General features: G+C 41.4%; 1 protein-coding gene across 1 annotated transcript in view; it reads left to right on the top strand.

The window, feature by feature from the left end:
• Nucleotides 1-15,164, top strand: part of LOC134798868 (lon protease homolog, mitochondrial) — a 31,780-nt gene that overhangs the window by 5,571 nt on the left and 11,045 nt on the right. The window contains exons 7-12 of the mRNA XM_063771259.1: nt 1,325-1,488; nt 2,587-2,816; nt 3,338-3,530; nt 3,977-4,164; nt 4,770-4,945; nt 5,183-5,348. Coding sequence (XP_063627329.1) covers nt 1,325-1,488; nt 2,587-2,816; nt 3,338-3,530; nt 3,977-4,164; nt 4,770-4,945; nt 5,183-5,348 — 1,117 coding nt within the window. The remainder of the gene's footprint in view (nt 1-1,324; nt 1,489-2,586; nt 2,817-3,337; nt 3,531-3,976; nt 4,165-4,769; nt 4,946-5,182; nt 5,349-15,164) is intronic.

Here is a 15,164-nt window from a genome sequence, read left to right as displayed (position 1 = left end):
ACAATAGAAACACGAGATATCCCAATAAACTTGTATTAGATTTTATTCCTAATAGTTCCCTTTTTATGAAAAATAGTTATTATTTATGTATGAAAATATTTAATGCCCTTCCGGAAAACATCAAACCCCTGCCTCTAAACCCATTTAAAGCACAACTATATCGTTGGCTCAAAAAACAGGTGTTTTACTCTGTAAGTGAGTTGTTCGATATGTAATAGGTACCTAGTATTAAGTAGAAATATTAGTTTTAAGTTAACAATGTACCTACCAAATAGATGAAGACTAATAGCTTTAAGATAATATTTGCATGCTTAACCAGCAAAATATGTTTCTGTACGGGAATATTTTTCCAATAACACCTTGTTATACCATATTTTATGCAAATAAAGAATTTTCATTTCATTTCATTTTCATTTCATTTCATTTCATTTCATTTCATGCGAAAGTGTGTCTGTCTGTCTGTTACCTCTTCACGCTTAAACCGCTGAACGGATTTAGTTTAAATTTGGCGTAGAGATAGCTTATTGAGTCCCGGGGAACGACATAGGATAGTTTTCATGTCGGAAATCATCCCTAAAGAGAGTGAAAAGGGGGGTGGAATTGAGAGAGTTAATAAATTGCCTGATAATTGAATTAGGCAATTAAGCTTATCAAATTGAATGATTGTTATTACACTTTATCCAGGCGCTATACTTTAGCTTCTGTTACTGATTCCACGTAGACGAAGTCCCGGGCAAAAGCTAGTAGGTAATATATGAGAATATTTATTGACAAGAGGGTTCTAAAAGATTTTGATCAAACACGATATAAATGAAAACAAAACAGCAGCACATAGTGTAGTCTTATACAAACGCAGGATTTAGAAGCGACGAAAGACCTTTGTAGACGATCTTACCTGATAGACGGTTTTCTCCGTGTTGAGCTTATAGAAGTTTTATTTACCTAACAGGAACACTCTCTTAGAGTCAAACCAAGATAAGTCTGCAACGATTTTGATAGAACACGCAGTACAAGTGTTTTGGTGTTATTTATATCTACGTCATAATTTCATAGAAGTTTGACGTTTAAAATAACACTTGCACTGCATGTGCTATCAAAATTGTTGCAGACTATTCTTGGTGTAACTCTAATACATTCATTTCCCGCTAAGCGGGTTATCTGTTCGTTGGCGCTTTTCGCTACATACGGGTTTTCCCATGTTATCGGCTACGCTCGTAGCGCGTAGCTCGCGCTGGCACTGAATGTGGCCCTTATGCCTTTGCAATAAGGTTTACGAGTTGTCACTGTGGACTATTAGAACTATTACATTTACTTTTTTTTACAGGTGATAAAGAAAGAGCTAGGATTAGAAAAGGACGACAAGGACGCGATAGGCGATAAGTTCCGCGAGCGACTGGCGGGCAAGACCGTCCCGGACGCCGTGCAGACGGTTATAGACGAAGAACTTAATAAGATGAACTTCCTTGAGAGCCACAGTTCGGAGTTCAAGTGAGTATTTACTTTTAAAAACATACGGTTGCGACAGCTGTAAAAATTATTGAAACTGATATGAAATCACTAAAGTGGAGTTCAATAGAAATTGCATATATTGTAAACAAATATGACAGATTTTGTTAGCATTTGACGTATAACCTAAAAGTTATACGATGGTTCTTTTCATTAAGGGGCTACCCCACGCCATATGACCTTCGATCTGAATCCCTTAGTTTTGTAATGTTTTTTGTAGCTTATTATATTAACAGCAACGGCTTTAAGCAATATAGTATCCCATATTTACTTAAAAGTTCATTGTCTTCGAGATATTTGGCATCAAAGTTGAACAATTTTGGGCTAAAAAACTGGTTTTCTGGCCATAACTTTTGTGTTAATTAATTTAAAATTAAAACCCTGGACACGTTTTTCGAGACGTCAAAGACGAACCCAAATATGTATGTAGATTTCGTACATGTAAGATCCTTCACTGCAAACTAGATACGAAAAAAGTGTTTTTTTAGACAATGTTTAAAAAATTCATAAAAAAATAAGTATTCATTTCTTTCAAAATCCGTGAAAAAACCGGAGATAAAAGATTGAAAAACCGATAACCGTTTGTCTTATAATTCTATCTGTAGTGCAAAAAAAGGAGATACGATTCAAAACATGTCAAAAATCGATGAAAACCTCGGGTAGCCCCTCAAAATATAAATATTTAACATATATTTTAACTAGTAGTTGATATAAATTAAAAATTTAAGTATAGAGACTGTTGATAAAATCAAGGTTGTCTACAAAAAGTGCGAGATTACGAATAAATTAAGGTAAATTGGTTTGGTCATATTATTTACAATTTCTATTGAACTCCATTTTACGTTTATCTACGACGGAACGGAGATGTATAAAGATTTCATTGTGAAAGGTTTTTTGTTATATTACTTATATGCTATAATATTTGTGCTATTGTTGATCTTTTAAAATCCTATAACGACTTATTAATTTATACATACCACGTCGAAATTTATTGTTATCTGAATTTGACACCCTTCGCCCAAAACTCTTGTACGAACATCGTTTATGACTTTTTACAATGAAAAACCATTAACTTTCCAGTGTGACCCGTTGTTACCTGGACTGGCTGACCTCCCTGCCCTGGGGCATCACATCCAAAGAGAACCTCGAGCTGAAAGACGCCCAAGTGATACTAGACGAGGACCATTACGGCATGGAGGACATTAAGAAACGTATCCTAGAGTTTATCGCCGTGTCGCAGTTGAAAGGCAGTACGCAGGGCAAGATACTATGCTTCCACGGACCGCCGGGAGTAGGCAAGACTAGTATAGGTTGGTATAATAGCAATGTTTCATTTTATAACTTTATCGCTAAAGGTTAAAGAAGAATGTTGCACTAAAAGTCGCCCAAGTGATACTAGACAAGGTATGGAGTATATTTAGAAGCGTTTCCTAAAGTTTATAGCCGTGTCGCAGTTAAAAGGCAGTACGCAGGGCAAGATACTCTGCTTCCACGGGTCGCCGGGAGTAGGCAAGACTAGTATAGGTTGGTACCTTTATGATAGACATGTTGACACATGTTTTATATTTTGACATTATGTAATTAAATGGATAGTAAATTTGCAGAAACCATTTTGAGTTATCGGTTTACTAAGTAATTCCCTATCTTTAGATTAAGTGTTTTTATAAAAAAAATTGACATTATTTTGACTACTGGCGTGACGCAAAAAATTGTATGCAATCTGAGATTGATTAAGTTACGGGTCAAAAATGCACTAAAATGCTTATAGATATTCGAAGTTTCAAATAAATTCTGTTTTTTTTTAAATCATTTGTTCCCATTTTTTTTCCAGCCCGCTCAATAGCGCGCGCGCTCAACCGCCAATACTTCCGATTCTCCGTGGGCGGTATGACCGACGTGGCCGAGGTCAAAGGTCACCGCCGCACCTACGTCGGTGCCATGCCCGGCAAGCTGGTGCAGTGCCTTAAGAAGACTGGCACTGAGAACCCATTGGTTCTTATTGATGAGGTCGACAAGATTGGCAAGTGAGTACCTATATTAGTTAGTGAGTGTTTCTTCGTTAGTTTAGGCGCATCTAAACTAAACCAGTGGCTCTGTGAGCTGTAGACTTCGCGAATCCCAGCGGCTTCAAAATGGCACAAAAAAACTATTTATTTCTGGAACCTGCTCATAAAATTTCACGAAAATTGGTTGAGTAATGCGATCTGTCGACGAGAACATCGGGACATACGAAAGCATGTCCAGTATGTCCACGCTGAAACGGAGACTTCCACTAACCCTCGGTCGATGAGAGTCACTTGTTCGAATGCTCACTTTTTTCATGCAAAAGAAAATCTAAGGGAATTCGCCAAAGAGCCCCAAAAATGTTTGTAAAAACTGAAACTGCACACTTTATTTGTCTAAAATTCTAAACCGTTAGGCAACCGGGCAGTTTCATTGGCCGATTTATTAACATTTGACGTATCCACAGGGGTGTCCACGGCGATCCATCCTCAGCCCTCCTAGAACTGCTAGATCCGGAACAAAACGCCAACTTCCTCGACCACTATCTCGACGTACCGATAGATTTGTCTCGGGTGTTATTCATCTGTACCGCCAACGTGGTCGAACAGATACCCGAACCTTTGCGTGACAGGATGGAGCTTATCGATATGTCTGGTGAGTGTGGACTTTATTAAACAGTGTATAAGGTTGCTTTTAGAGTGACACTGCGCATAGACAGACCCTAATTGGACCGCTATGTCGACGTACCGATCGATCTGTCCCGCGTTCTGTTCGTATGTACCGCCAACATGGTCGAACACATACCCGAACCTTTGCGTGATATGATAGAGCTTATTGATATGTCTGGTGAGTGTGGACTTTATTAAACAATGCATAAGGTTGCTTTTAGATTGATACTGGGCATAGATCGTAATAGAATTTCCGGGGAGCAAAACGCTAAATTCTTAGGGCCACTTGCACCATTCTCTAACCCGAGGTTAACCGGTCAAACCTGGAGTTACCATGGATACCAGTACAATTTGACACTGGGTTAACCGATTAACCGCTTAACCGCGGGTTAGTGGGTATTGATCGGTCTGTCCCGCGTTTCTGTTCATATGTACCGCCAATGTGGTCGAACAGCTGCGGAATAGGATGGATGGAGTCTGAAGTAGGAAATAAAATTCTAGCTGAATTTTAACCAACTTTAAAAGGGGGAAGTTTTATTTTTATATAAAAAAAACTCCGGTTTCAGTCTTTTAAATCTTTTTAATGTTCAGGCTACGTAGCAGAGGAGAAACTAGCGATAGCCCAGCAGTACCTGGTGCCAACGGCGCGCAAGAACTGTGGGTTGACTGAAGAACAGCTCAATCTGACGTCAGAGGCGCTGACTACGCTCATCAAGTCTTACTGCCGGGAGAGCGGTGTCAGAAATCTGCAGAAACATATAGAAAAGGTAACTATTTCAAAGTTTATCTTAGCTTATTTAATTCTCTCTTAGAGGGTCCCGAGCTCCCGAGGTCCAGAGAGTCCAGCGCTACCTTGTGCTGATGGCGCGAAAAAACTGTAGTTTGACTGATGAGCAAGTATTTTTGACCCCCAAGGTCCAAATTACCGCAAAAGTAGCGGCAGAAATCAGCAGACTAAACAATGGAACATGATGAATCGCCTAAAAACTTGATTATTTTGACAGGTATCCCGTAAAGTCGCCTACAAGATAGTGAAGCAAGAAGCGGAGCAGCTAACCGTCGACGACAGCAACTTGTCCGAGCTGGTCGGCAAGCCCACGTTCAAGCACGACCGCATGTACGCCGTGACGCCGCCCGGCGTCGTCATGGGACTCGCCTGGACCGCCATGGGTGAGTACAGTGACTCTACAAGATAGTGAAGCAAGCGGAGCAGCTGACCGTAGACGACAGCAACTTGTCCGAGCTGGTCGGCAAGCCCACGTTCAAGCACGACCGCATGTACGCCGTGACGCCGCCCGGCGTCGTCATGGGACTCGCCTGGACCGCCATGGGTGAGTACAGTGACTCTACAAGATAGTGAAGCAAGCGGAGCAGCTGACCGTAGACGACAGCAACTTGTCCGAGCTGGTCGGCAAGCCCACGTTCAAGCACGACCGCATGTACGCCGTGACGCCGCCCGGCGTCGTCATGGGACTCGCCTGGACCGCCATGGGTGAGTACAGTGACTCTACAAGATAGTGAAGCAAGCGGAGCAGCTGACCGTAGACGACAGCAACTTGTCCGAGCTGGTCGGCAAGCCCACGTTCAAGCACGACCGCATGTACGCCGTGACGCCGCCCGGCGTCGTCATGGGACTCGCCTGGACCGCCATGGGTGAGTACAGTGACTCTACAAGATAGTGAAGCAAGCGGAGCAGCTGACCGTAGACGACAGCAACTTGTCCGAGCTTGTCGGCAAGCCCACGTTCAAGCACGACCGCATGTACGCCGTGACGCCGCCCGGCGTCGTCATGGGACTCGCCTGGACCGCCATGGGTGAGTACAGTGACTCTACAAGATAGTGAAGCAAGCGGAGCAGCTGACCGTAGACGACAGCAACTTGTCCGAGCTGGTCGGCAAGCCCACGTTCAAGCACGACCGCATGTACGCCGTGACGCCGCCCGGCGTCGTCATGGGACTCGCCTGGACCGCCATGGGTCAGTAAAATGCTGCAATGGAACTTTTCGGCATGTTGAGTAACTTTGAATTGACTTCTTTTTGGTTTGAGATCTTCAACCCTTTATAAGGCATAAGGGTGTCAGAAATTATTCAAAATTTAACCCTATTACCACAGTACAAGAACAGTAGTGAATCTTCATAGAAATGAGCCGCTGCCGGCTTGAATGTGTGCGTGCGCGCCGGGCGCCCTGTACGCACGCGCTGCCACGCACACATTAGCATAATATACGGGGGAATACGGTGGCGGCAGTGTGGGCTGTACCGCGACTGTGATCGCGCGCATTCGAGTACGCTGCCCGCCCGCTCGCATTTGTCTGCTCTGACAGTAGGCCTTAATTTTTTTGATCATGACTTCGAACAGAGACAATAGTATAAGTAAGGTACGAGATTCAAAAGCTTGATTATATCACTATTGTATACAATACTTTTTCTACGAATCAACAAAAATAATACTTTAAACTAGTAGAATCATACAAACGAACCAAACCAAAAGTATACAGTTAATTGTAAGATACGCGAGCAACCTACCTTCATACTGATACGCGCCTCGGCCGCCGCGCCCGGCGCGTTAGTCAACGACACCTTCTCGTAACTCATGAGGCCCTGGTACTTGCTCCGCGCTAAATTAAATTTTTAGACAGTTGTTTTCTCGATTTTTGCCACCGTAGCCTATGGAGACTAATAAGCAACACTAAGTGGTTTTCGTAGTCTATGGATGTTGCTATATTAAGGGTGTCACATGCGCGTTTCTGACTTATGAACCAATTGTTTCTACTATACAAACTAAAATTAATAATTAATTTGAGCTATGGTTTTATTTCGTCCTCTTGACCGCGGCGAGCTGTGATTGATCAATTTCATTATAGTTGACTAAACTGTATCGAAATGAATATTATAGTTGAGTTGGGAGCTCATACATTAAAAATACCCATTTGCAGTTTGGTATAAGAAATGTTAATTCAAAAATTACAGTCGAGTACAAAAAAAAAATTATAGTGTCTCAATAACGACTCCTCAAACCCGGACTTGTCATTCTTCATAATACCTACTTGCCCATGCTTCCCTAAAACCTTTTTACTAAAGTTATACGTAAGGATGAGAATTTACTTTACTTTAACCGCTAACAATAAAGCGTTCCGAACATGCAGAAACCGGAGGATTTTTTTTCTGTATTGAATTTATAATTTTTTTAATAAATGCCATTTCCTAATGTAAATATTTAAAAAGCGTTTTATTTATACTTAATGTATGAATTGATAGAACATTTCATTATATTATAATAAATAGAAACGTAGTGCTACTCATAATACGCAAATAATATTTAACTAAAAATAAAAGTGACAACCCTAAGCGCCAACGCAAGAGTAGGCAAATAACTTGCCGAGCGGCCTTAGATTCACTACTGTTCTTAGTGTACTGTGCTATTACTTTGAAACAAAGTTCAAAATCATGTGGGAAACATATTCCCTTCTTATCAAGGTATAAAAAGGGGTGTGTAGAACTGTTGCTGTCTTTTGATACAAAGTAAACGGAGGAAGCAATAGTGCAGTGATATGACCAGTACAGTCGAGTTCATAATTTTCATAAATATGTATATATTTCTTCACCTTAATATAATAATAATATAATATAAGCCTTTTATTCAGACAAATTTTACAGTTTAAGAGTTTACATATTATTGTACATAACTTATCAAAATATATAATTTAACTTATTACTATTTCAGACAACATCGGTTTGGTCTGTATGCCGTTTGGCAAAGGCCTCTTCCATCCCTTTCCATTTTCCCTGTCTCTCGCCAGTCTGGACTAGACTCCCCGCGAATTTTACAATTTCGTCTTCCCATCTCATTTTTGGTGGTGCTTGTTTTCTTTTTCTATCTTTCAGGAACCACCATATAATTCTCTTGCTCCATTTCTCTTTGCCTCTGATCATATGTCCTGTCCATCTCCATTTGAGTGATTTAACTTTAATGGTTACATCCTCTACACGTGTTTTAGATCTAATAAACTTGTTTCTAATTCTATCTCTCATTTTAACTCCAATCATACTTCTTTCCATGGACCTTTGACATACTTGTAGTTTGTTTAGGTTGCTCTTAGTTAAAGTCCAAGTTTGGATGCCATAGGTTAAGACTGGTAAAATACATGTATTAAACAGCTTCCTCTTCGTGGCTATATTAATTTCCTTGTTCTTCATTACATCAAACAAACATCAAACATCAACATTTATTAAGCAAATAGGCCACAAGGGCACTTTTACACGTCATCATTGAATTTACATAATTACAAGCAAAAATAATAACATCAACAATTTTATAAAATAAAACTAACAATTCAATCTAACGTATTACAATTACTAAGAGATGTATATGGTCTCTTAATGTCGAATTACATAAAAAATACAGATACAAAACACAAAAAAAAAATCTATAATATTTAGAGGTGTAAATGTCTCTAGGTGTCAGAACTATAAGATTATATAGTTTATCAAGTTATCCTTAGAGATGTATAGGGTCTCCAAGAGTCAATATCCTGTATAATTAATACATTCATTAAGAGAAAAGAAACATACGAGAGCAGAATGAGGCGTCTCACTGTAATTAATTAATAAAAATAAAGTTACTAAGTATAATAGCTTGTGTTAGCTTAAACAGACCAGTCTCCACAAACAGCACCCGTTCACGAGTATGACGCGTATCTCAGCCATCTTACTTCTCTCAATGACCAGTACCGTTTCAATGCGTTTGTTGTGTTCTTCTAGCAATCTCTTTCTCCATCTGGTAAATATATGTATTCATCAACATACTCAATGGTTTCTTCGTTTACCACTATTGGTGTCTTTTTGGGTTTGGTCATTGTTTTTGTTTTTTCTGCATTCATTCGCAGCCCCATTGCCTCGCTCTCGCAAGCTAGTTCCTTTAGCATATTTTGCAGGTCTTCAGCTGTTTTTGCTATCAGCACTAAATCATCTGCGAAGCGTAAATGTGTAAGAGTAGTACCATTAATTTTAAGTCCGTATTTGGGATTCCATCCCATTTAAGATTACGAAATATTCCCTCAAGCACTGCAGAGAATATTTTTGGAGAAAGAGGATCCCCTTGTCGTACTCCTTTGTTTATTTTGATCTCTTCTTCCTTACTTTCTAGCTGTATTCTAGCAGTGCCTTGCTTCGTATATCTTTCTTATTATCCTGATGTACTTCGGCAATACACCTTGCTCCTTCAGGGCTTCCCAAATTTTGTTATGTATGAGCGAGTCGAAGGCTTTGCTGTAGTCAACATAAGCTATGTAAAGTGGGACTTGGTACTCTTTGCATTTTTCAGTTAGTTGCCGTACTGTGAATATGTGGTCCATCACCGAGAAATCGCGTCTGAACCCGGCCTGTTCCTCTGGTTGATTTTCATCAAGTATGTTTGTTAGTCTGTATAATATCGTCTTCGCAAATATTTTATAGACATCTGACATCAGACTAATAAGTACGTCTATAGTTGTTTACGGGTCGCCTTTTTTGAACAACAATATAATGTTTGAGGTAGTCCATTGGGTAGGTATTATTTCTTTAGAGATAATTTCGTTCAAGAGAGTTGTTAGTACTGGAACCGTCACTCCTTTAGTAGCGATAATGAGCTCATTAGTTATACCATCTGGTCCAGGAGATTTCTCCTTTTTTTGGGAGGTGATAGCCCGTTCGACTTCGGCTTCTAGTATGGTTGGTATTTCCTCCTCCTCGCCTTGTTCCAAATTTATTGTATTCTGTTGCTCTCTGGTTTCGTAAAGGTCCCTGTAAAACATTGTCGCTACTTCAAGTATATTTTGTCTCCTTGTTTCGCAACCATCCATGCGGTAAAGTAAACATACTTTACTGATCCAACTTTTTATGTTGTCTAATTCTTTCCATGCCTTTTTAATACCTCCAGTTTTGCTCACGTGCTCCTCTATGACACGTTCTCTATATTTTATCCTATCTTTTCATAAATTTACTTTTATTAGTTTACTTAGTGCCGCTATGTGGTTCCTGGTTTGTCTACTCTTTCTAGTTTCCTTTATAAGATTTGCTTTTTTCAATTTCCTTTTCCAATTTGTTATTTGTTCTTGTAAGCTTTTGTGTTGTTTGTTTTATTTTCCTTTCCCAAATGTTGTATTAAGTTGACTGTACCTTGTTCCAAGCCTTCAAATTGAGATGGCGACATTCGTTTCATACTGGCAACACCACAGTTCCGATGACGTCAGGCGCAATACCGGCTTTTATAACGGGTTTTTTTCCATGCTTTTTCGAATCCAGCTGGCAGGCTGCGCGCCAATGCTCAGGTCATTGGCGATTTGTTTCTGGCAGAGGAAACACCTATAAGTTTAGAAAATTTTCGAAGTAATTTTCTAAATAAATTCAGTTCCATTATGGAGAGTTCAAATAATGTTCAACATGATCCGGGTGCAACGGCTTTAACTGAGCATGAGCGGATGACCAGGTTAGAGGATGTAGTGTCCAAATTGGCCCACGAGGTAAGGTCTTTACGTGACAATTTCTCTACTCGCCCGCGGGAATACTCCAGTGATTCGGACGTGCTATTAATTGTCTCGCCTGAAGATCTGGAGACTCCAGAGGCTCCTCCGGTGCCTGTCCCGGGGCCTGCAAAGGATATTAGTTTCAAACTTGAGACTACCCTCAAGTCAGCGGGCGCGATAACCTCGAAGGAGCATGCTGATATTTTGGACAAGTTGCAGCATTTCAATTCAAACGACTGGTCGCAGGTACGGTACATAGATGCTCAGAATACGTACGTGTCATCGCCTGGCTTTACTGACTTGGAGAGCAATGACATGATAAAGTCTTTTGATCGTAACCGTGCCCTCGCCGTTACGGAAAAGACTCTAGCTGCGGTGTCTCATGCTCTCATCATACAAAATGAGAAATTGAAAGCTGGCTTTGAGACCTTCGTGGCTTGGATAAGTTCGCAAGGTGATTGCACGGTGGAGGCGGTAGCAGACAAAATCAACGAGGTGTTCTCGGAGGGTGACTATTCTCGCATTCACTTGGACCTCTTGCAGATGGTCTGTGGCCGTCGCGCAGACATTATCCAGCAACGGAGAGATGGAGTACTGCACTTCGTCAAGGACCGCTACATGAAGGAATCTCTTCGAAAGATCCCTCCAACACAGGAGCACCTCTTCGATGACAAGCGGTTTTCTGACTGTATAACGAAGAATGGCGGAATTGACAAGGTATTTTTCTGTCCACGCACTCCTGCGCAAGGAGTTGCTAGCAAACGAGCTCCTGCGCAAGGAGTCTCACAGCCGGAGCAGAGCAAGAAGGCTGCGGACTATTCTGGTTTCCGCGTGTATCCTGGGCCCTCTGCTGCTCCCGCTCAGGCTCCTCAGGACAGAAAGCGAAAGGCTGGGCCATTTCGATCCAATCAACGAAGCGACAAATATTACAGGAACAGGCAAGGTAAGCGATCTCGCAGGCGCTACGACTGACTATCTCAACTTCCAAGCGGGTCAACTGGAGCTTTATATAATCCAATGGAAAACCATGGGGGCTCCAGACTACATAGTCAAAATTCTGTCTGGGTACCGGATACCCTTTGTCAAAAAACCGCCTCTAGTTCACCCCTCCCGACTTTCATCAAAATTATTCACGAAGGAAAGTCCGGAAATGATCGTTCAAATGAAAGGCATGATAGAACAGGGTGTGCTAGAGCCGGCTTCGTTGACCCCAAGTTTTGTATCGAACATGTTTCTGGTTCCAAAGAAAGGGGGGAGCGTACGCCCAGTCTTCAACCTAAGACAGCTAAACCAGTACATATATGTGGCCAAATTTCACCTCATCAATATGTACAAGGTCCCAGATTTTCTTCAACCACGAGATTGGCTCGTAAAGCTCGATCTCCACAACGCATACTTTCATATTCCAGTCAAGGCCTCACACCGGAGATTCCTGAGGGTAATGTTTCAGCACAGGCTTTGGCAGGTGACCTCCTTGCCGTTCGGTCTCGCATCATCTCCGAGGACATTTGCTCTAGTCACCAACTGGATTGCGGAAGTGCTGAGATCTCGCGGTATCAGGGTCATCGTATATTTGGACGACTTTCTTCTTGCATGCCAGAGCCGATCATTGCTTCAGAATCAAGTAAGACTCACCCTACAGATTCTCGAGGGTCTAGGCTGGACTATAAATTACGGAAAGTCCGTCTTAATGCCCCAGAAGTCCATGGAGTTCCTGGGTATTCGGTGGGACCCTTGGAGCAACTTGAAGTCACTCCCAGAAGCAAAGATTCAAAATGTTGTGCAAAAGTGCCGACAGATGGTAAATCACAGGTGCGCTTCATTAAAACAGGTCCAATCTTTGCTGGGTCTAGTGAACTTCGCCAGCTTCGTTGTTCCGAGGGGTCGACTCAACAGCAGGCTGTTGATGACGTTTTGCAACCAGCTGCTGCACATGTCCCCAAGAACGAAGGTAAAGCTTCCAGTAACCCTATACAACGAGCTGGATTGGTGGATCAACAACGTAACTGCCACATCTCCTCTTCACCCTCCAGCGCCCCAGTTCTTTTTGACTACGGACGCTTCAGGCCAGGGCTGGGGCGCTCTGCTCAACAACAAGCAGTTAGCTGGCCAATGGTCGCAGTGGGAGGCTCGTCAACATTCAAATCTCCTAGAGATGATGGCAGTACAGAAGGTAATAACATCACAGAGCCACTCACTGACGCAATCGTCTCTAATGATTATGTCGGACAATCGAACGGTTGTGTCATATCTGCGCAACGAAGGCGGTACGAGGTCACAGCAGATGATGGAGATGACTTATCGGGTACTGGATGCGCTGGACCGCTATCACGTTCACATGACAATCCAGTTCATTCCCGGCAGATACAACACGGAAGCAGACAGCCTCTCAAGGTTTCGCGGTCAGTCGGAGTGGCACCTGCTGTCGCCAGCGACGCACCAGATATTCAAGGTTTGGGGTACACCGCAAATAGACCTTTTCGCGTCGAGAAGAGCCCATGTGGTGCCGGCATATGCGACTCTAGACCAGACGGATCCGGATGCGTCCTTCGTCGATGCGTTCAGTCGGAGATGGGAGTATCAACTGGCGTGGATATTTCCTCCCCCGTGTCTAATCCCGAGAATTCTCTGTCACCTGAACGACGCAGAGGGTATGTACCTATTGATCGTGCCGAATTGGGAGAAGGTGTTTTGGCGCAGCGACCTGAAGAGCCGATCCCTGGCCCCTCCAATAGAAATTCGGGACCTGGAGAACCGGTTAGTAGACACGCAGACTCTGAGACCTCCAATCGATGTCAAGCAGATAGCTTTAGAAGTCTGGCTGATACAGGGTGGGCCGCATTGCTAGGTACGTGGAACGATAAGCAAAAGGATTTACTTGCAAGCGGTTGGCGAAAATCCTCGTTAGCTTCTTATAAGCCAGCGTGGCTAAGGTGGTGCAGATGGTGTACTGCCCATAATGTCGCCAGAGACAATCCAGAACCGCAAGATTTGGTCAGATTTCTTACAGACTTACACTTAATTGACCGAAGCGAAGCGAAGGTCTACGTTTTGACTCGGGCATTTTGCTTTCGTATGTCCGGATGTTCTCCTCTACAGGTCGCAATTCTTAAGGGGCCGGTATATGACGTTTTCGATTTAGACCTCACTTTGTAACCATAATTTGTTCAATAAATGTTTAATAATTGCATTAAATTACACGTAAATTTGTTCACGAAGAAACCGTGTACCGACTCTTCATGCCATTGTATTTTTAATTTGCTGTTATTCTCTACAAATCGACACTAAAAGTATCAAAAAATCAAAATAAGGAGTTCCGTTTGAGACGGAAGCAAAACAATTTTGTCTTTGACAGTAATTGAATTATTGTATGATTCTGAAAGCTAGATAATCCAGCTACCAATTTATTATCGATTTATATTTTTACTCACAAAGACAACACAGAAATTCAATCTCAAATGTAAACTTTCGAACAATTTCCATACATTGACGACATCACTCAAAATTCTTCTTCAAGTCAGATGCCCGTTGGGGCTACACCGGAGCACACGTGTACTTCTTCAAATGAAAATGACAGCTTGATTTTCTTGCTTTTGACAATTATATTGACATTAAATCATATACGCACACGAGAAAGTATACCAGTAGATAAATTGTATTTCAAAAAATAGGGTACATAAATATCAGCTCGCGTCTCATTTAAATTTGATTTGCTGTTATAATGGTTGAAAACCGCAGTAAACTATCTTAAAACAATACGATTACAGTCGAATTTAAGTATTATGTTCCTTCAAAACTCGCTTAAAATGAAAAAAGTTTAAAGACTCACATTTACTGATTGGGATCAATTTTTATTATGCTGGTATCATTTTGCGTCAGTTTAAAAACGTATTTGACTTATGTACGTCAATGAATTTTGATGACAATTGTAATCTTGTATTATATTATAGAACTTTTATCTTAAAATAATGCCTATTAACAGGAAGAGTTATGTAATTCGTATAAGTAATACCTGAAAGTCTTGTACCTAGATCTGTAATACCATGGATTGCGACGAATAAATGATAATGATTATGCGGTTCGTTCCGTCTATATGTATAATGCGTGTACGTGCTGTTCTCTGAAAATCTTCAAGAAAAAATAACGGCTAGACCAGCACTAAGTACTAGCGAGTTTTTGCGGCTTTGGAGAGCGAGATGAAGCTTACAGGCCAATAGCGCTCTAGTTATTGTTATGTATACCTATGTATCGAATGTTTTATAAATTACCTATAAAAAGCAATGTTTTATTTCGATTAGGTCTACATTTTGTGCATATTGCATATCTGAAGTATTTTCGTACTAAACTTGAAACTTTCGTTGAAACTAAATAAAATAATTATTCCAAATGTACAGTCGCCTGCAATTTATGTTACACAACGAAGGCCGCAAAAATATCTGACACGATCTTATTTGTAGAACCATAAGACCATGTCACATATTTTT

Source organism: Cydia splendana, chromosome 17 (assembly GCF_910591565.1).
Source record: "Cydia splendana chromosome 17, ilCydSple1.2, whole genome shotgun sequence".
NCBI classification, from domain to species: Eukaryota; Metazoa; Arthropoda; class Insecta; order Lepidoptera; family Tortricidae; genus Cydia; species Cydia splendana.
Note: the sequence above shows the minus strand (reverse complement) of the source record. Positions and strands in the feature narration are given on the sequence as shown.